This window comes from Diceros bicornis, chromosome 6 (genome assembly GCF_020826845.1).
Source record: "Diceros bicornis minor isolate mBicDic1 chromosome 6, mDicBic1.mat.cur, whole genome shotgun sequence".
NCBI classification, from domain to species: Eukaryota; Metazoa; Chordata; class Mammalia; order Perissodactyla; family Rhinocerotidae; genus Diceros; species Diceros bicornis.
The window spans coordinates 32,502,936-32,530,465 of NC_080745.1; the positions used below are offsets into that span (position 1 = coordinate 32,502,936).

The 27,530-nt window shown below is 36.6% G+C and overlaps 1 protein-coding gene across 3 annotated transcripts in view; it reads right to left on the reverse strand.

The window, feature by feature from the left end:
• ADK (adenosine kinase) overlaps positions 1-27,530 on the reverse strand; it is a 544,441-nt gene that overhangs the window by 453,872 nt on the left and 63,039 nt on the right. For all 3 annotated transcript variants that reach the window (XM_058543130.1, XM_058543129.1, XM_058543127.1), the window contains exons 2-3: positions 27,056-27,130; positions 32-85 (exon numbers count right to left, since the gene is read on the reverse strand). In XM_058543130.1, coding sequence (XP_058399113.1) covers positions 32-85; positions 27,056-27,130 — 129 coding nt within the window. The remainder of the gene's footprint in view (positions 1-31; positions 86-27,055; positions 27,131-27,530) is intronic.

The following is a 27,530-nucleotide window of genomic DNA, read 5'->3' on the forward strand; positions in this document are numbered from 1 at the left end:
CTATGCATAACCTTAGGTTTAACACACTTACAGTTCCTTGTGTTTGTCTTCAGCCAAGATTTGGTCATTTGGTTTCAGAGAATACCTATAACACAGAAACAAAAATATACTGGTCATTTAAACATACAAGTACGTTTGCCTCCTGGACATCTGACTGCGGTATCAACACACAGTCAGTTGACCCCTATCAAACAAGTACTACTACTCTGTTACAGGTCTCTGTCTTAACAGATAAAACATAAAAAATGCCCAAGTTCTTTGCTGTTCTATTATTGACTTCCACAGACACCACCCCAAGAACTGAAGGGAGATCAACTTGACCATTCTTTGAAAACATAAGGTATCTCCAATAATCTTCCATAGTGAATCATCTGTAATGTTATATTCATCCAGCAGGTCAAAATTCAAACTACTATAAATGTTAAGTATTTAAGAGTTCATAAAACAATATACAGTTATTCACTCATTAAATACATATAAACATCTACTGTGTACCACACTATGTACTAGGTAGTGTGACATAGAAGGAAAAGTAAGTTTTAGAGTTCTTGACTAAACCATTTACTAGCTTAATGACCACAGGCAATTGTTTTACCTCTTTAAGTCTCAGTTTCGCTGTCTACATATTTGAGGTTGCTAGAAATATTAGAATAGGGATCTTTCCAATTACTGTATATTTGTACTGCTGAAGGTAAACAGATTTTCTGAGGAATACACAGAAACAGATAGTAAACAACAATGGACAGCAACTCCCGCGTCTTCAATTTCCACTTGTATTCAACCCTTTCCTAAAACTAATCTGCCTGACGGTGGATCAGAGGTCCAAGTGGAGAGGTCATATAGATTCTCCTTCTTGCCTCCCCTTTCACAAGCGCCTTTATCCATTTTATAAAAAAATGGCATACCTCTCACCCGTCCTGAATGGAACTGTATTGCATTGCCTGGGTGTAAAAATCTCTGAAGTGCTAAACAAGGAATGATTCATATTTTGTCTGCAAAGCCATAAACTGACTACAGGGCTTCCTGTTTTATACATTATTGCTATAACGAATGAAGGTAGAAATTATAAACAGGGAATTGTGTTAAGATGTTCTATTTTCAGATATATTACGGAATGGGGCAAAAGTTGATTATAATTTTCATTTAAAAAGTTTCTCTCTGGGCCGGCCCCATGGCTTAGCGGTTAAGTGAGCGCACTCCGCTGCTGGTGGCTCGGGTTCGGATCCCGGGCACGCACCATCACACTGCTTCTCTGGCCATGCTGAGGCCGAGTCCCACATACAGCAACTAGAAGGACGTGCAGTTATGACATACAACTTGACATACAACTATCTACTGTGGCTTTGGGGGAAAAAATAAATAAATAAAATTATAAAAAGTTTCTCTCTTCCATCCCATGTTCATCATCAAAGAATGCATTACTTTTCAGGAAGAGTCCTGTGAAGCAAAGCTAAGAGTTTCCAATAAGAAATGAGAAAGATAGTGTCAATTTATTTCTTCCAGGAAGCAAACTTAAAACAAGGCTCCTTGCCTGTTCACTTACATACCAAGGATTAAATATCAGAAGATGGTTGTCATAGGAACACAAATCAAATCATGTATTTGAATTGAAAAATGAGGCCAGACTTTTTCTATCATGAAAGTAAATCTGACTGGTTTGACCATGAAAAACAATTTTGCCCTCAGGTTCCAAGGCAGACAATGGCCTTAAACTGAATGAATGGCTTTGACTAAAACATATTTAAGTCACTTGATAAAAACATTTTATCAAAAAATTATCCTTTTGACATAAGTATATTAAAACTAACAATATTTAACTTTTCCCAGCACTTCCTGAAATGTTCGGGTAAACATATGCCTATAAGTAAAACACTAATAGATACAATTACTAGTTATTTAAGATGACTTAATAAAGCCTTTTTTGGTATACTTCCCAGAATTGCATGTCTCTAATGACTCTAATAACTGGCAAATCAGGTGGTTTCTAACTCTTTGTTTCCAATAAAATTGAAGAAGGACCAAATCAAATTATCAGCTGATAGATAAAAATATTTTTTGATGACAGATCATTTGATGATAGAGGAGTTCAAATAACCGAACACAGCTGAAACAAAAGTCTGTCCATTACCATCCAATTAATTACGTGAACTTTTTTCTCTGCACTTACACCTCTAAAAGAAAAAAAGGGAAATAAAATTGATGCTGAACATTGTCTATTGTAGCAAAGAGTATTATTTATTCACAAAAAGTTGAACTAATTGAAAAAATGTAAAGATTAGCTTCACCCACCTCATTAAAAGATGCATTTGCAATAGTTTTTTATTTCTTCTGTTTAATAATTAACAGTTAATACATTTATGTTGTTTTACTAACTATATGCTAATTATAATTTAATAACTAAGAGATTTTTTAAATTCAATTTACACACATTTTTGTTGAAGAGACTTATGATAGGATGATCAATACGCATGAAAGGCTTTAATGCACAAATACATTACCTTCATAATGTATGCACAGTATATTATATGCAAAATATAATTCATGCATAAAGTACATTATATAAGGATAAATCTGGTGGGGAAAAGTGTAACAGAAATACAAATTTAAACAGAGAAAGGAATATAAAATTTTTAAAGATTAAAAAAAGAGCTTGTTCGTGTATTTTCATAAATGGATGATGGTAGGTATCAAACCACTGGTATTTAGAGTCCACTAAAAGAGTGATTTTTCAGTTTTATTTAAGATTACAATAAAAATTCATAAATATTAACTTAGCGAGGAGGCACTTGTTTATCAAAACATTTTTATGGAAGTTAACAAGTTTGAAACCAGTGGATTTGATAATATCTATATTTTAGCAAACTGCTTGGTATATATACAATAGGAACTTGATCAATGTTACTTTCCTTCCCTCTTTAGCTGGCTAGTGATAGAGAAATAACAAATATTTCTTCCCCTTAAGGAATCTCACAATTCAGTAAGCAAATCAGAATAAAATAACTGCTCACAGTGTGATAAGTGTTACAATAAAGTTAAGTACAATGTATAGTATTCATACAAAAGAGGGAGTAATAAGTCTCCTCCTTAAGAGAGTCAAGAAAGGGACAACTTTTATCTGTTCCCCAACTTTCTCTTCCTTCCCTATCATCTCTCTTCTTTGCTCCTTCCCCCTAAACAACCTTCCCTTTTAAAGTCTCAGGATAAGAATTTCAAGGGAATAGTGAAGGAGGCCTGAAAAAAGGGTCTACATAGGCAAGAAACAGGCAAGAATAGCCCAACTTTGATCAAAGTGCCAAAAGAGAAATTTTACTCTCCTAATTCACATGATACATCTTTAGGTCCTCAACAATGAATTTGCAAGATTCATTTTGAACTGTTCTCCAGGCCAATTACTTCTCTAATCCCAAACAAGCTCAAAGCTGTCACTTTTCCCATAGTATTTCTTTCTCTGATCTGATTTCCCTCTGCCCCAAACCAGGTAACTTTCCATCACATCTCAGTAACCTTTATTCTTCTTCATCTTTGGGGGCTTTTATCAATTTTATCTTCCTTAGCTCTTCCTTGACTCTTGCACAGTGCTTCTTAGGAACTTAGCCAAACATATATTACCCAGAATTAGCCAAACTGCAAGGTTTGAGGACACGGTACCCAAGACTGTCCTCACTTCTGACACCATCTGCAAGTTCAGGGGGTTCCCAAAATCACCCTCAGGTACAATAATTCACTAGAAGCACTCAGAGAACCCACTGAAAGCTATTGTACTCATGATTACAAATTACAAGGAAAGAATACAGGTAAAATTAGCCAAGGAAACAGATATATAGGGCAGTGTTTGGGAGGGTTCCAAATGCAAAGTTTCCATGGTTTCCTCCTCAAGGAGTCAGGATGCATTATTCTCTCAGCATCAGTATGTGACAACGTAGTGGCGGTCCAGTGGTGTAGTGGTTACGTTCACGCACTCTGCTTCAGTGGCCCAGGGTTCGCGGGTTTGGATCCCAGATGTGGACCTATGCACTGCTCATCAAGCCATGCTGTGGCAGAGACCCACATACAAAATAGAGGAAGACTGGCACAGATGTTAGCTCAGGGACAATCTTCCTCAAGCAAAAAGAGGAAGATTGGCAACAGATCAGAGCCTATCTTCCTCAAAAAATAAACAAACACACACACACACATGCACAAAACAAACTTAAGAAAAAAATATGTGACAACGTGGTACAGTGTTGATATGTGACAATATGGCATGGAATATTTCCAACCAGGGAAGCTCACAAGAGCTTCCGTGTCCAAAGTTTTTATTGGGGCTTCATTATGTAGGCACGATTGATCAACTGAGCACTCAAGTAACTTAACTCAGTCTCCAGGTCAATTGATACCGCACAACCCAAAGCCTAACTCTAAACCACATAACTGGTCACAACGGTGTGTGTGGCCAAACCTGCTCATAAACAAAAAAGACACTTCTATCAGGTGTGATGTAGATTACCTCCCAGAAGCCAAGGTCAAAGGCAAGACCTCTCTTTGGGCAAGGCCAAATTCTTTACTATACATATGGCTATGTGTGTATGTATCTATTTACATATGTCTATAAACATACTGATGTGTATTTATGTGTATTTCTTTATTCATAAATTTCCATCTAGGTGTGCATTTTTCATAGAATTCTCCTTTATAAATACCCACTTTACCCAATTTTAGTTAGGTAAATAACTACACGGAATGTCACTAAAATAACGTATGGTTATTAATTATCTATCTTGCTGCCAAAAAAATAATATTTAATTTAAAAAATGGAATATCTGGGGCCGGCCCCATGGCTTAGCGGTTAAGTGCGCGGGCTCCGCTGCTGGCGGCCCCGGTTCGGATCCCGGGCGTGCACGGACACACTGCTTCTCCGGCCATGCTGAGGCCGCATCCCACATACAGCAACTAGAAGGATGTGCAGCTATGACATACAACAATCTACTGGGGCTTTGGAGGGAAAAAATAAATAAATAAAATCTTAAAAAAAAAAATAAAAAATGGAATATCGATTTAGTTTGCAAATTAGAAAAAAGGCACTATTAGACAGAGGCGACTTGTTCCTCCGGGAAACTTAAATACATTTCCAAAGCTCAAAAACTACAACCAAACTCCATAGTTATATATGGTTATTTGTAAGGGAATAAAAACTTTACAAAACACTTTACAAATGTACACAAAAATCAGTACACACCCATAATTGTAAAAATTATGTTATAAACTAAAAAGACTGTCTCGAATCCATCTTGAAAGTAGGCAAAGTACCAATTATAATTATAAATATAAAGGTAACTATACCATCAGGACCATAATCCTTACTAATGAGATGGAGCTATTTCTCAGTGAAACATACAGTTAAGTGTTTCTTTAAATGTGGGACAATAATCATATATCATTCTCATTTTCATTTAGTATGTCCTATTCTGCCAACTTAACTGCCTTTTGAATCTCTCTATCACATTTAACTTATTCTCCGGATATTCAATTTTTTTAATTAATAAACTTCAAAGGGAAAATTCAACTTAGTAAGACGTAGAAAGTAGAGATCTATACCTCAACTTTCTACCACGTCTTTCTCAGAATGATACAAAGCACAGCCTATTTTTAAGTCGGTGTTTGTTTCCTAAAGACATGATTAGATAGATGCTCTGCTTTTATATCCATTTCTTAGATTCAAACATGGTATAGTGGTAGTTCTCAACCTTTTTTCTACCTGCATTTACCAGAGGGAAAAGATACACACTCCAAGCAGCAGAAGATGAGGAAGTAGAAAGAGCACAGGGAAGGGCCCTCTTTATCCTGCTGCTTACCTCTACAAAAGGAACTCAGGATTGACTGAAAGAACATTAGATTGAAGGTCTAAGACCTGTCTTATTGTCCCGATTCTGCCATTAACTAGCTTTTTGAAGTAGACAAGCCATTTAATTTCTCTAAGGAAGATAAAACTACCTATGTCACAGGGTTGGTATGTGGATCAAATAAGATCATACATGAAAAGTGCCTAGCACATTATTTAACATGTAATAAATATACATTCTCCCCCACTTTCTTCAAATGCTTCCACCTCTGTAAAATGAATAATTGAATTAGTTCAAAAGGGGGGGAGGGCAGTTTAAAGTATCTACATGTTTTGAAACAGTTACATGACCACAAATTTCCATTAATGAAACTTCAGAGAGTTGTGCATAAGGACATCGATCAGAGTATTATTTATGGAAAAGTAAAATTGTAACAATCACACCATCCCAAAAGTAACAGACTGCATCAATGAATAATAGTACAACCATGGGGAAATAGTTCAATACTAAGTTAAAAAAGCATGAGAAAGAAGAAAGATGGCAATATACTCCTCAAAACAACTGGAAACATACATGTCAAAATGTTATATAGCATTACAGATAATTTTTATTTTCTTCTTGTGCTTTTTCAAAATGTAAATAAGTATATTATTTTTAAAATTAGAAAAAATATATTAAAAACAAATACATGTAACACTTTACAAGGTGGTTACAACATTCATCTGGATGTAGCTTTTACTTAAACTTTTCAACCAATGAACATGTAAGCCTCCAAATATTAGTTCAAAACTCAAAAGTTTTCTTGTACAAAAAATTTTAAATATATTTAATTTAAATACTTTATTGTATCACTACTGACAGCAACAGGTCACAAGTTAAGTAGGAAGAAGGGAAGTGGGAAGGGAGGCAGGAGGAGGGTGAGAGGAGAAGAGGAAGTACACGAGAGGAGGATAAGGAGAAGGAGGAGGAGTACTTTCACTCCACCCTGTCTGAGCTATTTAAGGAAGACACACTCGAAGCAAAAAGAATAAAATTCAGTAATGGCATTCCCACCACAGGCAATGGGAAAATGGTATTGTTATTTAGGTTTATAATTAAATGTCAGAACACATAAACAATATGTATTTTATTTGTATATATAATGTATATTATATATAACTATTATAACATAACAATGTAATGTATATTACAGATAAGTATTAAGATATGCTAGATCAGCAGTAATTTACAACTAACAGTTATAAAATAAAGTTTGGGCCTTTTATAAGAGACTGAAACAAACATTTTTTTTTTCTTTTTTTGGTGAGAAAGACCAGCCCTGAGCTAACATCCGATGCCAAACCTCCTCTTTTTGCTAAGGAAGACTGGCCCTGGGCTAACATCCCCGCCCATCTTCCTCTACTTTATATGGGACTTCCACCACAGCATGGCTTGACAAACGGTGCATCTGTGCGCACCAGGGATCCGAACCTGCGAACCCCAGGCTGCCGAAGCAGAGCACGCTTAACCGCTGCACCACCAGGCCAGCCCAAAACAAATCTAATTTACTCAATGTGCTCTTTCCCTAAAGATTAACATAACAGAATTTCAGGCCTAGAAAGGTACTTGAAGAGAAAGGTACTTGAAGTCTAGAAACAGCCCAGTCATAAGTGAAATATCCTACCCAGTGTCACAGATAGTTAATGCCAAGCTAAGACTTGCTACATAGCAGGATGAGAATAAAATATTCCATAAATACTTGCCATTAAGATTGGCCTCCGAGAATTAAACAAATAAAATTTCTAGAAATCTACAAATATTACCAAATAGTCCAAACACTCCTAACAATATCCTGCAAAGTTTTACAGAATTGGCAAAATCAATCAGGTAGAACAATGTGGTTATGGTGAGATTTTAAACAACTTAACATCTTTTTGTGTGTGTGTGTGTGTGTGTGTGTGAGGAAGATCAGCCCTGTGCTAACATCTGCCAATCCTCCTCTATTTTTGCTGAGGAAGACTGGCCCTGGGCTAACATCCGTGCCCATCTTCCTCCACTTTATATGGGACGCTGCCACAGCATGGCTGGCCAAGCGGTGCATCAGTGAGCACCAAGGATCCGAACTGGCAAACCCCGGGCCGCCGCAGTGGAGCGTGTGCACTTAACCGCTTGCGCCACCGGGCCAGCCCCCAACTTAACATCTTTAATTGGCTATTGGAACTAAAAAAATAAAGGTTGATTAAAACATATTAGAAAAGAAGAAAAGGGAAACCAAAAGTGTTAATAACCAAAACAATGTTTCAGACTAAAGCTGAAATTTAAGAGGCTTATAAAGAAACAGATTAAGAGAAAACCACAGGGTTAAAATGAAAATAATAGCTAAAAGTTACAAGGTTTATGAAAATAATATTTTAAATTCTCATTAGTAAGCTGGATGAGGATTAAAACTCAATTAGAAAAAGCTGAAGGAAAAAGAATTAAACTAGATTTAAACCTAAACAATAGAATTATACTCTTTGTATTCTTAAATTTTTCTTTCCTTATGCTTTTTATTCAAAAAAAATACCATTGATAATTACTCAAAATGACTAGCCACATATTTTCACTAAAGGAAATTTTTAAAATTTGGTACTTCTGAAATGTCTCTGCTTGGCTCTTGGGCCACATCAATAAAACTAGCCCACTTTATATGACACTTCCCATTTATTTCTAAATACATTTGTTTTGCGTGAGGAAGATTGGCCCTGAGCTAACCTCTGTTGCCAATCTTCCTCTTTTTGCTTGCTTGAGGAAGACTGTCCCTGAGCTAACATCTGTGCCAATCTTCCTCTACTTTGTATGTGGGATGCCGCCACAGCATGGCTTCATGAGCGGTGTGTAGGTCCATATCCAGGATTCAAAGCTGCAAACCCCAGGCCCTGAAGCAGAGCGTGCGAACTTAACCACTATGCCAGCGGGCTGGGCCCTCTAAATACATTTGAATCTGGTTTCTGTCCCTATCACTCCACTGTGATTTACCTGGCTGAGGTCACCACTGACATCCTATTGTCAAATTCAGTGAACTCTTGTAGGCCTTATGTTACTAGACATCTCTGTTACACCTGATATTATCAAACACTCTGTCATACAAACTCACTATACTTCATGAGACTCACAGTTCTCCCACTAACAGCTCACTATTTCTTCTTCCATCTCCTTCCATAATTCTTCTTCATCTATCCATCCACCAAATGTTCTATCGTGTGGCCCACTTCTCCTTTTACTTTATACCCTTTCTCTAGAAAGGCTCATCTACTTGTTGCTTTAAATACCACCTATATAATGATGATGATGATGACAATGATAATAATAGCTAACATTTATTAAACGGCATTGTGTCAAAGTACAATTAAATACAATGTTTATTTATTGTACATCTCTCCAGCCACGAATCCTCTACCCACCGGAAACAAATCAAACTCTCTCCTAAATATGCCCACCTATATATCACATATTCATCTCATGCATGAACAAAACTGAACTTAATCTCTCTACCCCCTCTAACACATCCTCCTCCCATACTCCCTAACTCAGTTGTAAATATCACCATCTACTCAGTCACCAAAACCAAAAGTTGGAATCTCATCCCTGACTCCTTTGCCCTATTCATTAAATCAATCATCAAGAAGACTTTTACAGAAAACCTTTATAGAAGAAGATCTTTATAAAAACTAGAACATTACTGAACTTTCTCCTAACCATTCTATCCTAACTACAACGATCAAGTCACCAGCTCTCAACAGGTCTATCACTACAGCCTCTTCTAATCTATCTCCTCAAAATCCACTGACCTACTACAGACACAGCAATTTATAGACACAGCGATTTATATAATTCTAAATGTGAATCTGACCATGTCATCCCCCTGATTAAACTCCCTCATGTTTTCTCCATTGCCCATAACAGGGACATGAGAGATCCCAAGCTCCTTAGTAGCCAATAATATTAGCTAACATATCACAAATACATAAATTATCTCATCCAATCCTCACATTATAATATTCCTATTTTCATATTCCTATTATAATATTCCTATTTTACTCACAAGGAAACCGAGCTTTCATAGATTAAAGAACATAACCAAGGTCATACAACTGCAAGTGGACCAGAGCGCACTCAACCTCTATTCTATAACGCCACAGTAATGAAATGATTTCTTTCTACATCTGTCTCCTCAATTAGACTACTAGCTGCTTAAAGGCAAGAAACTTAACATTGTATTCTCAGTATCTGGCAAAATGCTGACCACAAAGCAGGTTCTCCAAAAAATTTGTACTGAGCTGAAATGAACTGCTAAAAACGAATCCATGTTTAGGGAAGCCTTAGGATTATCATTTTCCTCAATATTCATGTCAGGTCTGAACATCAGAGAATCTACAAGAAACACCATCTAATAATCCCTGGGGCAAAATGAAGACTTCATAAATGAGTCTATGTTCACTTAGTATCCATAATTTAGGTCTTAGATGAGGAAGCCTCAGAGTAATTCAAGACCAATCACTTAATAAGTGAAATAATATAAAGATTCAGAATCAAACACCAATACCAATACAAATCTAGAATTCTAAAAGAGAGAATTAGAATAGCCCAAGATCATCTTTCTCATAATGCAGGTGACAAGATAACCAAGTTAAAGAAAATATTCAAACTTCAGTACCATTTTCCAAATACGAGCAATAATCTAGAAAATATTATTGAAAAAATATTCTCCAGGGCCGGCCCCATGGCTTAGCGGTTAAGTGCTCGCGCTCCGCTGCTGGCAGCCCGGGGTTCGGATCCCGGGCCCGCATTGACGCGCCGCTTCTCCGGCCAGGCTGAGGCCGTGTCCCACATACAGCAACTGGAAGGATATGCAGCTATGGCATACAACTATCTACTGGGGCTTTGGAGGAAAATAAACAAATAAATAAAAATTAAAAAAAAAAAAAAATTGAAAAAATATTCTCCTCATAATAGCAACAACCTTATTTTTAAAATACCTACAACAAACCTAACAAAAAGTGTACACCTATGAAGAAAACTATGAAATTTTGCAATAAGACCTTAGCTGCCCTATCTAATATCATAACCACTAATCACATATGACTATTTAAACTTTAATTAAAATTAAATAAAATTTTAAAATTCAATTCATCAATTGCACTAACCACACTTCAAATGTTCAAAGCTAAACATGACTACTGGTTACCATGCTGGACAGCACAGATACATTTTCATCACTGCAGAAACTTCTAGTGGACGGCATGTTGTAGAGAAAATAACTTATCCTGGACTTCGTTTTTACTTTAATTACTTCTACATGGTTTGAATTTTTTCCTTTAAAAAACATTTATTTTTATGATTTTTGAAGCTAACAAATTTAGCAATGATCATTACCATAAGAAATCTAAAAAAAAAACCTAACCATTTTGTACCCCTGTATTTAATGTATTTAGAGCCTATGTGTTATTGAAATATATAAAAGAATACCTAAAATAAATGGAGAAATATATGTACAGATAGAAAAACTCTTATGGTAAACCTCTTGTTTTTCCAAATTAATCTTTAAGTGCAATGCAATTCTAAACAAAATCTCAGAAAGAATTTTGGTAGAACTTGACAAGCTCATTCTAAAATGTATGTACAAAAAAACCAAGAATAACTAAGAAAATTCTTGAATAAGAACAAAGTGTAAGGGACTTGCCCTATCAAACATCAAGATTTATTGTAATGTTTTAATAATAAAATAAAGATAGGGTTGCATTAGTTCAAGGACAGATAAAGAATTGAGAACCTAGAAACCGAGCTATAGATAAATAAAAATCAGCATTGCAGGTCAGTGGGTAAGGCAGGATTATTCACAATGTAGTGATATAACAGTTGACTTCCCATAAGGAAAAAAATTTTTTTAACTGGATCCCTACCTCACATCACATACAAAAATCAATTCAGGTCAATTAAAGACCTAAATATACAAAGCATAATGTTAAAACTTGTAGAAGAAAATATCACAAAATAGCTTTATAAATAATTAACTAGGGGCCTGCCCTATGGCTTAGCAGTTAAGAGCACCCGCTCCGCTACTAGCGGCCCGCGTTGGGATCCCAGGCGCACACCAACGCACCGCTTGTGCGGCCATGCTGAGGCCGCGTCCCACATACAGCAACTAGAAGGATGTGCAACTATGATATACAACTAGCTACTGGGGCTTTAGGGGAAAAAAAAAAAAACAATTAACTACAGGGCCAGACACAGTCCTACACCACTTGTCTGTTGGCAGCCATGCTTTGGCAACGGCTCACATACAAAAAGAGGAAGATTGGCAATGGATGTTAGCTCAGGGCCAATCTTCCTCAGAAAAAAATAATAAGAATAAATAAAAATGATTTAAAAAAAAGAATTAACTACAAAAGTATCAGAGCATTTCACAGTTTTAAAACAAAACTATATCTTTTAACTTTACATATGGAGTCTCATTTGACACTCCAAACATTGTTTCACCTTCAAACCTAATAGACACTCATTTATAGAAGTAATTCATCTTAATTTATACAAATAATTAAGTTGTAAATTTTTGGCATTGAATAATCAGCACTGAAATTTATGACCAACTATTATTACTTTGAGTATTTTTTGGAGTGAACGTTAAGTAATGTCTTTCATGCATACTTACATTAATCAAGACTTACCTACAGTTTGTATGATTATATTAGTAAAGATTTAGATCTGTGAGAAAAACATCTATTTTCTCAACTACTCTAGCTTCCCTTCTTAAAACTGAGTATTTTCAGGGGCCGGCCTGGCGGCTCAGGGGTTAAGTGTATGCACTCTGCTGCAGCCGCCCGAGGGTTCGCTGGTTCAGATCCCGGGCGCGCACCAAGGCACCACTCATCAAGCCATGCTGTGGCAGCGTCCCATATAAAGTAGAGGAAGATGGGCATGGATGTTAGCCCAGGGCCGATCTTCCTCGGCAAAAAGAGGGGGATTGGCATCGGATGTTAGCTCAGGGCTGGTCTTCCTCACACAAAAATAAAACAAAACACTGAGTATTTTCATGTCTAATGATGGTTTTTATTTCCCAATTACCATTTCATTAATTCTCTCATTCCTCTTACTTCTGTGGTATTTATCTGGTGTCAGGAAAAATCAAGACAAACCTGTTTTACATATTCCTTCCCTCCCTTTTCCATCCCTATTAATATATATCTCTTCCTTTACTCTCCATAATTTAGACCCACACTCATCTGGAAGAATTTATATGTTCCACGTTTACTCCTCCCCTCACACCCACTGTGTCTCTTCAATATACTAGAAAAGATTATTTTCAATAGCCTACTTCCTGCCACAAATCTTCCTACTTATTTTCAGTTGTCATATTTTGGCAAATTGGACACATTAAAATTCACTAACTTAATTCTGCTTTTCTTTCAATTAGATAAAGATCCTGACTATTTCTTATTCCAGGGGAAAACTAGCTTTACAATCTTCAAATAAACAATAGGATGTTCTAGAAGAAATTTAATTTTTGAGTATCAAATAATTATCTAATTGATATTTCTGAATCATGGCAACACTTGCCCTATTCTGGAAACAAGTCAATTGTACGCAACATACCAACCTCCCAATACAAGAAGTGCATTGTTTTGAAAACTTAGTCAAGAAGAGAATTTTGAGTCTTCCAATCTCTCACAAAGGATTTATTAATCTATTCTAATGCCCTAACTAAAACTAAATATTAACAATTTTGGGAACAAATTACATTTTCTCACCTACACTATATCTATAATTGAAGGAAAATAGAATTTCATTAAGTTTATAAACCTTTACATATCTACCATAATTGTACACCAAAAAAAATCTGGATATGTAACTAAGTTTTTCACTTTGAAATTAATACTTGCATTGTAAGGTAGCAGAAAATAAAGAATATAGGTTTTATAATGAAAACAAACCTGTATTTCAAATCTCTGCATTATGACTGATGCATTTTTTGGTTGTGAACATATTTCTTAAGCTCTAAGTTATTCTTTTTGAGGATATCTACCTCATACAGTTGTCATGAGGACTAAACTGATACCATATAAAAGGACACCTAATACAGGCTGAATAAATGCTATTATTACCAGATAATCATTGTTAAAAATTACTATACTCTTATTTTTCTCCTTACTCTCAAAAGTTTTTCAGATAGATAGCCTATGTCCCTTCTTTAGATTCCACCCTTTGTGGTGCACTAGTCTAATTTGCAAAGACCATTAGCATATGATGGTTCTTGTTCTTACAAAAACTGCTCTGAAAAGCTTGACAAACACAGCACATGAAAAATATATCTGTCAAGAGATTTTCACATATTAAGGTACATGGGGTAACTACTCGAGTTCAAACTGATTCAGCTTGAGCTAAAGAAGCCTGACTTATGGCCTATCAAACATACACTGTATCTCTGCTTTAACCATTAAAGTAAAGAATGCACTCTCTTAAGATAAGAATGCATACTTCCCCTTCTACGCCCTATCCTATCTGTAATGCCCTATTGATAATGCCCATATTAGGCCCTGTCCCGACATCAGGGTCAAGTCGACCTGCTAATTTGCAACTGAATACCTTTTTGAATCATTGATGAATATGCATCCTGGGTGTGTTTAATATATGTTCTTTGTTCTAAAAAGGTATAAGACTGTACTGAAAATCATGCTTCTCCAGAATGCTTTCTTCCTTTGTGGAAACTGCCTTCTTGGGTTATAATCCTTATTCTGGCTCAAGTAAAACTCTTCTTATCTCTCTTATCTATAGAATGGTAATTGGTTATTTTGTGTCAACAATCTGCTTGTGGACAGTGGCTGACCGCGTGTAACTGAAACCTCCGAAAGCAAAACCCCAGATAAGGGGGGACTACTGTATATAAAAGATTTATTAAGATACTTTTCCTAATTGTCTCTCTCCCCAGCAATGTTTATAAATGCCGCATGCAACGCTTATGCTATGGATATTTAATTATAAACCTAGTACAAAAAGATTATTGAGCTTCCTTTCAAGTAAGAGATTATTAGAAAGCAGAAGAGAATAAGTAAATGAGAGCCAAGAAAGTCATAGGAATTGTAAACTAAAGAAAAAAACCTCTTTTATTCAAAACACTGCTTTTTTGAAAACTTTTAAGATCATCATATTAATTATATAAATTGTTAAAAAAACAAAGGATGAAGTCAGAAATTAACAATAGACTTGAACTAAAGGAAAGTAAGATAATCATTTATTTATCTAGCAATTGCTCGATGAGGTAGAAACCAGGCTTACTCATTTTGAATCCCCCAAATCTGGCATACAGTTATTATTATTAGTTTGTACAATATGTTCTAATTACCGATAATTTAATAATTTAGTTAAGAAATAAAGGTAGTTAGTGTTGCATGGTGGAAGATGCAACAAATAAGGATCAAGAGATACAGATTCCATCTCAGGCTTGCACCGCTAACTGTAATCATGAGCAAAACATTTAACTTCTCTGAGCCTGTTCCTCTGTTGTAAAACGAACAAAGAGGATTAAATTATCTCCAAATTCTAATCCATCTCAAAAATTCTATGAGTCTACAGTTAATTTCCTGCTGTTGTTCAAATAGTGAAATACACATGCACAACCCTTAGACTTTCCCTTAAATATGGCAGAAAGACTACTCTTTCTTCCAACACTCTATTAAAATGATAATAAAGGTTAAAAAAACAAGGTAAACATTCACGGATCAAAAAGAATAGTAATGTAAGCATTAATGGTCAAGCAGTTTCCATAATTTTCAGAAAAAGGACAGAAGACGAGCAATTTAGCAGAGCTGAAGAAATTAAAATCTCAACTGCAAATCAAAGAAGCTACATACGATTAGCAAGCCTAGTACACCTGCAGAAGCCCTAAGTCTCAGAGGAAACGGACAAGGCATGGAGCTAAAAGTAGGGGAACCAACTACCATCTCAACATCACACCCTATAATTCCTAAAATAAATTAGAGATTTATTCTCTGGAGAAACCAAACAGAAGCATATCTGAACTAAAGGACAACAGGCAAAACAGAGGAAGTTGGCAGGGACAGCTGACACTGCCTACTTAATTATGTTACCTCTAGCCCCCTTTTCCTGGCCAGCTCTAAGAATAAAGCAGCCAGGCTTTATTCTTCAGAAAGGAAATTAGAGGACTTTTCTGTAAAGAAACTGAACAGCCTCAGAAAACAGACTTCCAAATACTAATATTAGGGGTCACTCCCCCCAAAATAAGCTTTTAGCATAATCAAGCCACAATAAAAGTCCCATCAGTCAACAAGCCCAACCCATGCATACCAATCTTCTAATGAGGTTCTGAACGTGGGGTATGGGGTGATGGGTGTGTTTGAAAAAAATTTTTTTTGCTTAATTTATTAGTGCTCTTTGGCTGTGTAACAAATTCACTGACAACTTAGCAGGTTAAAACAACAGTCATTATCTCTCACAGTTTCTTTTTTTTGTGTGTGTGTGTGAGGAAGATCAGCCCTGAGCTAACATCCGTGCTAATCCTCCTCTTTTGACTGAGGAAGACCGGCTCTGAGCTAACATCTACTGCCAATCCTCCTCCTTTTTTTTTTCCCTTTTCCCCCCAAAGCCCCAGTAGATAGTTGTATGTCATAGCTGCACATCCTTCTAGTTGCTGTATGTGGGACACAGCCTCCGCATGGCCTGAGAAGCGGTGTGTCGGTGCGCGCCTGGGATCCGAACCCGGGCTGCCAGTAGTGGAGCGCGCACACTTAACCGCTAAGCCACAGGGCTGGCCCTCACACAGTTTCTGAGGGTCAAGAATCCAGGGATTAGCTGAGTTTTTCTGGCTCAAAGTCTCTCATGAGGTTGCAGTCAAGCTGTCAGCCAGAGCTGCAATCATCTCAGGGCTCAACAGAGGATGGAGAGTTCATTTCTAAACTCAGTTGATGTGGTTGTTGGCAGGTCTCGGTTTCTCACTGGCTGTAGGCCAGAGGCCTCCTATCTCCAGCCACTTGGGCCTCTCCACAGGGTAACCTGAACATCCTCAAAATATGACAACTAGCTTCTCCCAGAATGAGTAATCCAAAAGAAAGAGAGAAAGACAGAGAGAGACAGAGAGTCAGAGTATCTAAACAAGTGCGAGAGCACCCATGATGGAAGACGGTCTTTTACAACCTAATCTCTGAAGCAGCATACCATCACTTCTGCCATATGTCTTTGGTTACGCAGATCAGCCCTGGTGCAATGTGGGAGGGGACGACTCAAGGGAATACCAGGAGGAGGGGATCATCAGGAGCCATCTTGGAGGCTGGCTATCACAGTCTGCCCTCTCACCCCCAAGGATCCCTGCCTCCTATTTTTCACATCTATGTGTAGTACCTCTCCCATATTATACAAGGTTTTAGTCTGTATGACCAACAGCAAGCATACGGCAAAAATGACACCATGTCACTTCCAAGATTAGGTTATAAAAAGGAGTGCAGCTTCCATCCAGGAAAAATGACTCTTTTTTTTTTCTCTCTCAAATCACTGGCAATAGGGCAAACAGCTGCCATGTTTTCAGGACACTCAGAGGCCCAGGAGGTAAAAAGCTGAGGCCCTCAGTCCAACAGCTCTGAGACCAGCCAACGATATGAGTGAGCTTGGAAGCAAATCCTTCAGCCACAGTTGAGGCTTGAAATGACTGCCACCCTGGCCAACAGATTGACTGCAACTTCAGACACCCTAAGCCAGAACCACCCAGCTATGCCACTCTCAAATTCCTGACTGTCAGAAACCGTGTGAGATACCAAATGTCTGTTATTTTAAACGGCCAAGTTTTGGGGTGATGTGTTACACAGCGATAGTTACCTATTATTACACAGCAATAGACAACTTTACTAAAAGCTTTTAAAAAAAGTTGTAAAAGCAATTCAGGATTGTTACAAAAATCTTAAACTGTACAGAATGTTGAAATAAAAGTACCCAACCTAGCCAACCTACCCTCCCACGACTTTCTCTTATTCCTATGCAAATAAATGGAATGAGCTTTTTAATGTCTTACCCTTACATACGAACAGACAGCCAAAGATCATCTAATACTGGAAGAAAGCCTCCATCATGAAGGAGAAAGACCACAATAAATAATCAGAAAAGAGCAATCCATAGGGAACAAAGATAAAGCAGGAAATAGAAGATAAATCTTCAAAAACCAAACAAAACTATCTCTAATTAATATGTTTAGACAGACAAGAGAAAAAAAACTGCAACCATAACACAAGAACAAAATGTTACAAAATAATAATTAACTAACACCAAGGACAAAAGAAAAGATCTTAGGGGCCGGCCCGGTGGCTTAGCCGTTAAGTGCGCGCGCTCCACTACTGGCGGCCCAGGTTCGGATCCCAGGAGCGCACCGACACACCGCTTCTCCGGCCATGCTGAGGCCGCGTCCCACATACAGCAACTAGAAGGATGTGCAACTATGACATACAACTATCTTCTGGGGCTTTGGGGGAACAAAAAAGGAGGAGGATTGGCAATAGATGTTAGCGCAGAGCCTGTCTTCCTCAGCCAAAAGAGGAGGATTAGCACGGATGTTAGCTCAGGGCTGAGATGCACTGGATGTTGGAAGACAACGGTACATGCCTTCAAAACTCTCAAAGAGGGGCCAGCCCAGCGGCGCAGCAGTTAAGTGCACACGCACCGCTTTGGAGGCCCAAGGTTCGCAGTTTCGGATCCCAGGCACGCACCAATGTACCGCTTGTCAAGCCATCTGTGGCGGCGTCCCATATAAAGTAGAGGAAGATGGGCACGGATGTTAGCCCAGGGCGGATCCTCCACAGCAAAAAAAAGAGGAGGACTGGCACTGGATGTTAGCTCAGGGCTAATTTTCCTCAAAAAAAAAAAAAAAACCTCTCAAAATTATACTTACCAATCAACAAGGTGTGAGGAGAAAAATTTTTTTAAAAGATCACCAGACATACACAAGGATTCAAAAAATGTACCATACATGTACTCATATACTCTTTCTCTTAGGAAGCTACTGAAGGATATGCTACATACACACACGCACACAAAGAGGAAACCAATAAAGAAGATATGAGATGCAGGAAACAAGAAATTCAAAACAGGAACAAATCAAAAGGACATTCTGGGAAGACTACTGTTTAAAAAAAAAAAGTCTAATAATACAATCAGTTTAGTTTGGAGCACAAAGATGGAAAACTCTAGAAGGGCGGTTACCAGAGGAAAAGATGTTGATAAGACTTACAGATTTCAAGGATTAGGAAAAGGGGAGGGAGAGGGAAGAGGTTAATAGGCACATGACAGATTTAATAGAGAGATATGAAAATCTGACTAAGTGTGCAAATGAACACAGGATGCAATAAGTAACTGCAAGATAAACAAAAAGGTTTATAAGTAATCACAGTCCACAGTTTAGTTCACGATGATTATTGATCTGTTTTCACGTAATATAATAATATGAGGAAGATGAAGAGGAAATGGTGGCAGGTAAAACAGAGCTAAATCCTTAGCTGTCATAATAGGAATCAATATATAATATCCAACATTGACAAACCAAGAAAAAGCTAGAGACATGGACCTCAGATACCCCCTAAGCTTGGGACTTCTAGGTAGATGGTATGCATGAGAAATTAACCTTCAATTCACCTAGTCTCACAGTAAATATTCAGGAATGTACAGGGGTTTTTACCAGTTACTAGAACCTGGTCAGCAAGAAGATAAATAATCAGAGACTCTTCAACAATTAAAAATATATCAAAAGAGTATAAAAATCCTATTAAGAATGGCAAAAGCAAAGTTCTCAGAAGGTCAGAGAGAATTCTCTCCACCAACACCCAGTAACATGATTAGGTGATCTCCTCCCATAGGGACATGAAGACCAAGTAAGTGTACCCCTCCACACAGAGTACTACTGTGTCCTCGGTTCTGGAAGCCATCCTAATGGAATCATGTTCTTGTATCCTTTCCTTATATTAAAGGAACTTTTATCCTTTGCCTCTCCAATCAACCACACTTATGGAAATCACACAGAGCAATATCAGTATATTATTTAGAAATAGGCGGATACCAGGAAAAAACTGCTAGTTGAATTAAAACCTTTTTCTTCTAGGGGCCAGCCCCGTGGCACAGTGGTTAAGTCCGGCATGCTCTGCTTTGGTGGCCCAGGTTCTCGGGTTCGGATCACGGGTGTGGACCTACACCACTCGTCAAGCCATGCTGTGGCGGCGACGCACATACAAAATAGAGGAAGACTGGCACAGATATTGGCTCAGGGCTGATCTTCCTCAAGCAAAAAAAAGAGGAAGACTGGCAATGGATGTTAGCTCAGAGCAAATCTTCTTCGCAAAAAACAAAAAAAACTTTTCTTCTGAAAACAACAGCACTTATGGGGAATGGAGTAAAAGCAAGGGGAGAGGTAGAAGACGCAGAAAAGAATCAACATTTTTCCTGAAAAATATTCGATACTAGTTTACTTTTTAACTAGTACTAGTTTTACATTGATAAGTATTTTTTTATTGAATAGGTCAAACACTTTTTTTAATACTTTATCAAAAGAATTTTGATAGTGAACTCATTTTCATAGTATAAGATACTAATAAGTATATATTTAATTCATTTGTTATAGTACCTAGCAAATTATTCCTGGATAATTTACACAGTTCAAATGTAAAACACTTATCTGAACGTGGTCTAAAATGTAAGCCAAACATAGTCTACTGAAATAAGGAACACTTTCAAGTGTATTTTGGAAGAAATGGTCATGGATATAAGAATAGGGAAGTTTCTACCTTTTATTTTAGAGTCTAAAAACTTGCTTTTTATCTCCAAGTACTGATTTCAAAAATCAAAGTTAAAAAATAAAACCCTCCCAAAATAAAAAAATAAAACTTCAGCTGGCCATTTACGATAAGCTGCTAATGAAACAAAGAAGTTGCCTGAGCTCCCAGAAATGACAGCACACAGCTGGCAGATCATAATCATTCTGATCACATTTGCATGAACTTTCAAAAACAAACATCTAAAACATAGTGTAGAGTAAAAAACAGCAAATTACCTAAGACTACACATAGTATTAGCCCATAAACAGAAGCATATACCTCTCAGTTATATATGCCTAAGAGATGTCTCGAGGCATGTTCATCAAAATAGTAACACTGGTTACACGTATCACAAAATTTCAAATGTTCTACTTTCTCTTTGTATTTTTATATGCTATTTGATTTTTTTTTAAATAGTGACCAGCAATTAGTTGATTTCCTGAACAAAACATCTCACGCTAAGAAAACAAAGGAGATCTAACTTCAAACCCATGAAATTCATGTTCAATTATTTTATTTTGTTTTGTTTACAAAGCTTTCTTGGGGTGTAACTGACATACAATACACTGTATATATTTAAAGTATATAATTTGGTAAGTTTTGATACACGTTTATACACATGAAATCATCACACAATTGAGACAATGAACACACCCCTAAAAGTTCCCTCTTGTTCCTTTGTAATCTCTCCTTTCCATCCTCCACCACAATCTGGCCCACGCACATGAAACCAATGATCTGCTTTCTGTCACTACAGATTAAATTTTCTATAATCTCATACAAATGGAATCATACAGTACGTATTCTTTTCTGTCTGGCTTCTTTCAATGAACACAATTATTCTGAGTTTCATCCAATCAATACTCTATTCCTTTTTTATTTCTAACCAGTATTCCACTATATGGGTAAACAAACTATTTAATGATTCAGGTAACTTTCAGGTTTAGCTATTAAAAACAAAGTTACCATGAACATTTGTGAACAAGTTTTTGTATGGACACATGCATTCACTTCTTTTGAGTAAATACCTAAGAATGGTATAGTTGGATCAAACAGTACATGTATGTTTATAACTTTTTAAGACTCAAACTCAGTGCAGCATTTTACATTCCTATGAACAGAAAGTTCGTTTTCCTCCACATCCTGACAAAAATCTGGTATGCTGTTTTAAAATCTTAGCCATTCTAACAAACGTATAGCAGTGTTTCATTGTGGCTTTAATTTAATTTCCCTAATAACTAAAGAAGTTGAGTATCTTTTCATGTGCTTATTTGCCATTCATGTATCTTTGGTGAATGTTCAAATCTCTTGCCCATTTTTTTATTGGGTTATTTCTTTTCTAATTGAATTTTGAGAATTCTTTATATATTCTGATGGGTAGTCGTTTATCAGACATATGCTCTGCAAAGATTTTCTTCTCAGCCTGTGGTTTGTCCTTTCACTCTCATAACACTGTCTTTCCAATAGCAGAAATTTTTCATCTTGATGAAGTCCAATTTATCAATTTTCCTTTATGGAACATGCTTCTGGTGTTATATATAAAAAATTTTGGCTTAAACCACAGTCACAAAGATTTCCTCCTATGTTATCATCTAGAAATTGCATAGTTTTAGGCTTGCCATTTAGTTCTATCAGTTAATTTTGTATATGGTACAAAAATATGCATCCAAATTCATTTTTCTGCACATGGATATCCAATTGTTGCAGCACCATGTGTTGAAAAGACAATCCTTTCTCCACCAAATTGCTGTGCACCTTTGTCAAAAATCAGTTGTCCATTTACATGTGGGTCTATTTCTGGACTTTCTATTCTATGACAACAATACGCCAATATCACTGTTTGGATTACTGTAGCTTTATAATATTTCTTAACATCGGGTAGTAGCTTTTTTATAAATTCCATTAGATATTCTACACAGATGATCATGTCTTTTGGAAACAAAACCAGTTTATTTCTTCCTTTGCAATCTGGATGTCTTTTATTTCTTCTTGCTGATTGCCCTGACTAGAATCCTCCAGAACCACTGCATACATTTTGAAGTAGTGAGAGTGGACATCCTTGAATTGTTTCTGATGTTAGGGGAAAGCATTCAGTCTTTTGCCATTAAGAATTACGTTATTAGTAGGCTTTTCCGTAGTTTAATTTTTAGGAGGTTAAGGAAGTTACCTTCTATTCCTAGATTGCTATAAGAAATTTCACCAGGAATAGATATTGGATTTTGGCAAATGGTCTTTCTGTGTCTACTAAGATGATTATACGATTTTTCTCTTTTTAGTTTGTTAATTTGTTAATATAGTGAATTACTCTAATTACATTCCAAATGTTAAACTTACTCTACATTCCTAGTAAGCTATTTAACTCTACAATAAGTGATATACACAGTGATATCAGTGTAAACATGGATAAGTGATTTTCAACTTTCACTATCACCTTGTTTTAAAAGTTGGTAAGACAGTTACAGATAGATGACAGAATGAAAACATATCAGTCTTAATATAACAATAAAAAATATAAACAGAAGTTAGAACGTAGAAAGAGGGAAGAATTAGCAGAGGGAAGAAAAGGGGCACTGGTAACTTCATCCTACATAATGAGAAGTCAAGGAATTCTATTGACAGTTGATAGACTGAGCTAGTCCCAGTGGCCCAGGTCAAGTTCCATGTGCTCTGCTTCGGTGGCTCAGGTTCAGTTCCCAGGCATGGAACCACACCACTTGTCTGTCAGTAGCCATGCTGTGGCGGCTTCTCACATAGAAGAGCTAGAAGGACTTACAACTAGAATATACAACTATGTACTGGGGCTTTGGGGAGGACAAAATAAAACAAATTGAAAAAAAAAAAAAGCAAGTTGACAGAACAAGACATTATAAGAAATTTGTGTATATTATATTATTTAAAAGTACAAGGTAACCAAAAGAACTAAAATCATTAACATAATTGCATGAAGGAGTGTTTCTGATTAGCAAAGTGTATTTTAAAAATTTTTATTTGAATTTCTTAGGATAAGACACATCCTCCAGTTTGTCCTAGGACCCCCAACCCCTTTCCTATTTACATTACAATAAGCCAAATTTACACATTTATAAATTCTTGCCTGATCCTTTGACATTTGAGTTTATCCAAATAAAGAGTTATAGAGATAATCTCCAGAACACTGAAAAACAGATTTTGTTAAAAATGCTTGTCCCCCAAGACCAGCTGTGTTTCTATATACTAGCAATGAACAATCCAAAAATGAAATTAAAAAAACAATTCAGGGGGCCGGCCCCATGGCATAGCAGTTAAGTGGCCCGCTGCTGGTGGCCCAGGGTTTGGATCCCGGGCGCGCACCGAGGCACTGCTTGTCAGGCCATGCTGTGGCAGCATCCCACATAAAGTGGAGGAAGATAGGCACGGATGTTAGCCCAGGGCCAGTCTTTCTCAGCAAAAAGAGGAGGACTGACATGGATGTTAGCTCAAGGCTGATCTTCCTCACAAAAAAAAGAAAACAGTTCAATTTAATATAGCATCAAAAATAATTAAATACTTAGGGTTAAACTTAACCAAGGAAATGCAAGACTTGTTCACTGAAAACTACTAAATATTGTTGAAACAATTTAAAGAAGACCTAAATAAATGGAAAGACATCCTTTGTTCATGAATTGGTAGACTTAATATGGTTAAAATCACAATATTTCCAAAACTGATCTACAGATTGAATGCAATCTCATTCAAAAATCCAACTGCCTTTTTTGCAGGAATGGACAAGCTGATCCTAAAATTCATACAGAATTGCAAGGGACTCCAAATAGCCAAAACAATCTTGAAAGACAACAAAGATGGAGGGCTCACACCTCCTGATTTCAAAACTTACTACAAAGCTACAGTAATCAAAACAGTATGTTTGGACAGACGTATAGATTGACGGAATAGAATTGAGAATCACGAAATTAACCTATACATCTATGGTCGATTGATTTTCATCAGGAGTGCCAAGAGCATTCAATGGGGAAAAGAATAATCTCTTCAACATATGGTGCTGGGACAACTAGATCTCCACAAGCAAAACAATGAAGTGAACCCTTAACACGTATCTTCTATAAAAATTAACTCAAGGGGCCGGTCCCGTGGCTTAGCAGTTAAGTGAGTGTGCTCCGCTACTAGCGGCCCGGGTTAGGATCTGGGCGCGCACCGACGCACCACTTGTCCAGCCATGCTGAGGCAGCGTCCTACATACAGCAACTAGAAGGATGTGCAACTATGACATACAACTATCTACTGGGGCTTTGGGGAGAAAAAGGGAAAAAAAAGGGGGAGGATTGACAATAGATGTTAGCTCAGAGCCGGTCTTCCTCAGCAAAAAGAGGAGGATTGGCATGGATGTTAGCTCAGGGCTGATCTTCCTCACAAAAAAAATAAAAAATTAAAAAAAATTAACTCAAAATGGACTAAAGACCTAAATTTAAGCTAAAACTATAAAATTCTGAGAAGAAAACATAGGCACAAAGCTTCATGACCTTAGATTTAGCAACGGATTCTTAGATACGACAGCAAAAGCACAAGCAATAAAAGAAAAAATAAACAAACTGGACTTCATCAAAATGAAAAATTTATGTGCATCAAAGGACACTATCAAGAAAGTGAAAATAACCCACAGTACATCTGATAAGAGTCTAGTATCCAGAATATATCAAGAACTCTTACAACTCAACAACAAAGACAAAAACCTAAATTAAAAAATGGGTGAAGAACTTCAATAGACCTTTTTCAAAAGATATACATAACGGCCAATAAGCACATGAAAAGATGCTCAACACCATTAGTCATTAGAAAAATGTAAATAGGGCCGGCCCGGTGGCTTAGCGGTTAAGCGCTCGCGCTCTGCTGCTGGCGGCCCGAGTTCGGATCCCAGGCGCACACCGACATACCGCTTCTCCAGCCACGCTGAGGCCGCGTCCCACATACAGCAACTAGAAGGATGTGCAACTATGACATACAACTATCTACTGGGGCTTTGGGGGAAAAAATAAATAAATAAATAAAATTATTAAAAAAAAAATGTAAATAAAAACCACAATGAGATATCCCTTTACATCTACTAGGATGGCTGTAATTTCAAAAAGGGAAAAGAACAAGTTTTGGCAAAGATGTGGAGAAAATGGAATCCTCACACACTGCTTGTAGGACTGCAAAATGGTGCAGCCAGTGTAAAAAACAGTTAGGTGGCTCCCCCAAAAGTTAAACATCGAATTACCATATGACCCAGTGATTCCACTCCAATGTATATACATATCCAAGAGAAATGAAAATATATGTCCACACAAAAACTTGTAACAAATGTTCACAGCAGCTTTGTTCATAATAGCCTAAAAATAAAACAACCCAAGTGTCCATCAACTAATGAACAGATAAACAAAATGTGGTATATCCATACAATGGAATAGCATTCTTCCATAAAAGGAATGAAGTACTGATACATGCTACAACGTGGATAAACCTGGAAAAACATCATGCTAAGGGAAATAAGCCAGACACAAAGGCCACATATTGTATGTTTTGATTTATACGAAATAAAATGTCAAGAACAGGCAAATCCATAGAAACAGAAAGCAGACTGACAGTTCTCAGGAGACAGGGCATTGGGTCGGGATGGAGAAAGGGTAGGGAGGGATAGTGAAATGACCACTTAATAGGTACAGGTTTCTTTGTGGGGTGATGAAAATGTCCTGGAATTAAACAGTGATGATGGTTGCACAACCCTGCAAGTGTACTGGCAGTCAATGAATTGTACACTTTAAAATGGTTAAAATTACGAATTTTATTTCAAGTGACTTTTACCTCAATAATTTTTTTTAAAAAAGTTCCCCTGGGGACAGACCTTGGGATTGTTCAAGGGAAAAAGAATCTTGCTTTCTCATTATTAATCTTTTTTTACTACTTAATTTTTCCCTTGTACCAAACAGTCTCAGACAGCCAGATAAATAAATACAAACTGATTTCTCAGCTAAGTTAACAACATCGAAAATTACTATTACAGGAAAAATAACAGAGGTTCGTGGCCTCTGAATTATGTCCTGCATATTCTTCTTGTCCTCTCTAATCCTATTTCTTCTACCATATATGTTATGGTACCATTACAGATGTGTTCACTGACAGTAATTTTAAAATTTGAGAATTATATCATTAAGTACATCATATGTATTTCTTTCTTGGAAAGAATAAAAAATAAAATTTCAAATGAAAATAGCAATAGGAATGAACAAATATAACTAAATTTTCCCAGGGAAAATTGTGGTCAATTACTCAATAAATTAACAGGTTTAAATTTTCTGAGTTTTCCTCCAATTGAGGTGTTATACAGTAAATTCAACTCTAAAGTTTTCATCAGTTTTTCTTTAGATACAAGTTCTACATAGTACAGATGAAGAAGTTAATACTTACTTATCAAGGAAATTCTTATCCACTACAGCGGAGATGTCAAGAAGAGGATTTCCCATTCCAAAGAGAACATTTTCGCTAAAAAAAAACAAACAAAATACAAGTTAGAAATACTTCTGAAAATAAGCTGATGTGTAAAATGCACAAATATAAAAATAAATATCTTCACTTTACCTTGAAAATAAACCTAACATACTAGTTTATTAAACTTTTTGATTTGCCTATTACAAGTAGGACAACATTTCAGAGGTAACACAAAGTGATTTAGAAAGGATGATGACTTTTAAATTGGATGAAATAAAATATAACAAAAGAAGAGACCAAATCATGTGATTTTTTTCATAATAATCAACAGTTAATGATTGAGGCTAATTAATTTCAATTTTTTAATTAATTAATTAATTAATTTTTTTTTTGCTGAGGAAGATTTGCCCTGAGCTAAGATCCGTGCCAATCTTCCTCTATTTTGTATGTGGGT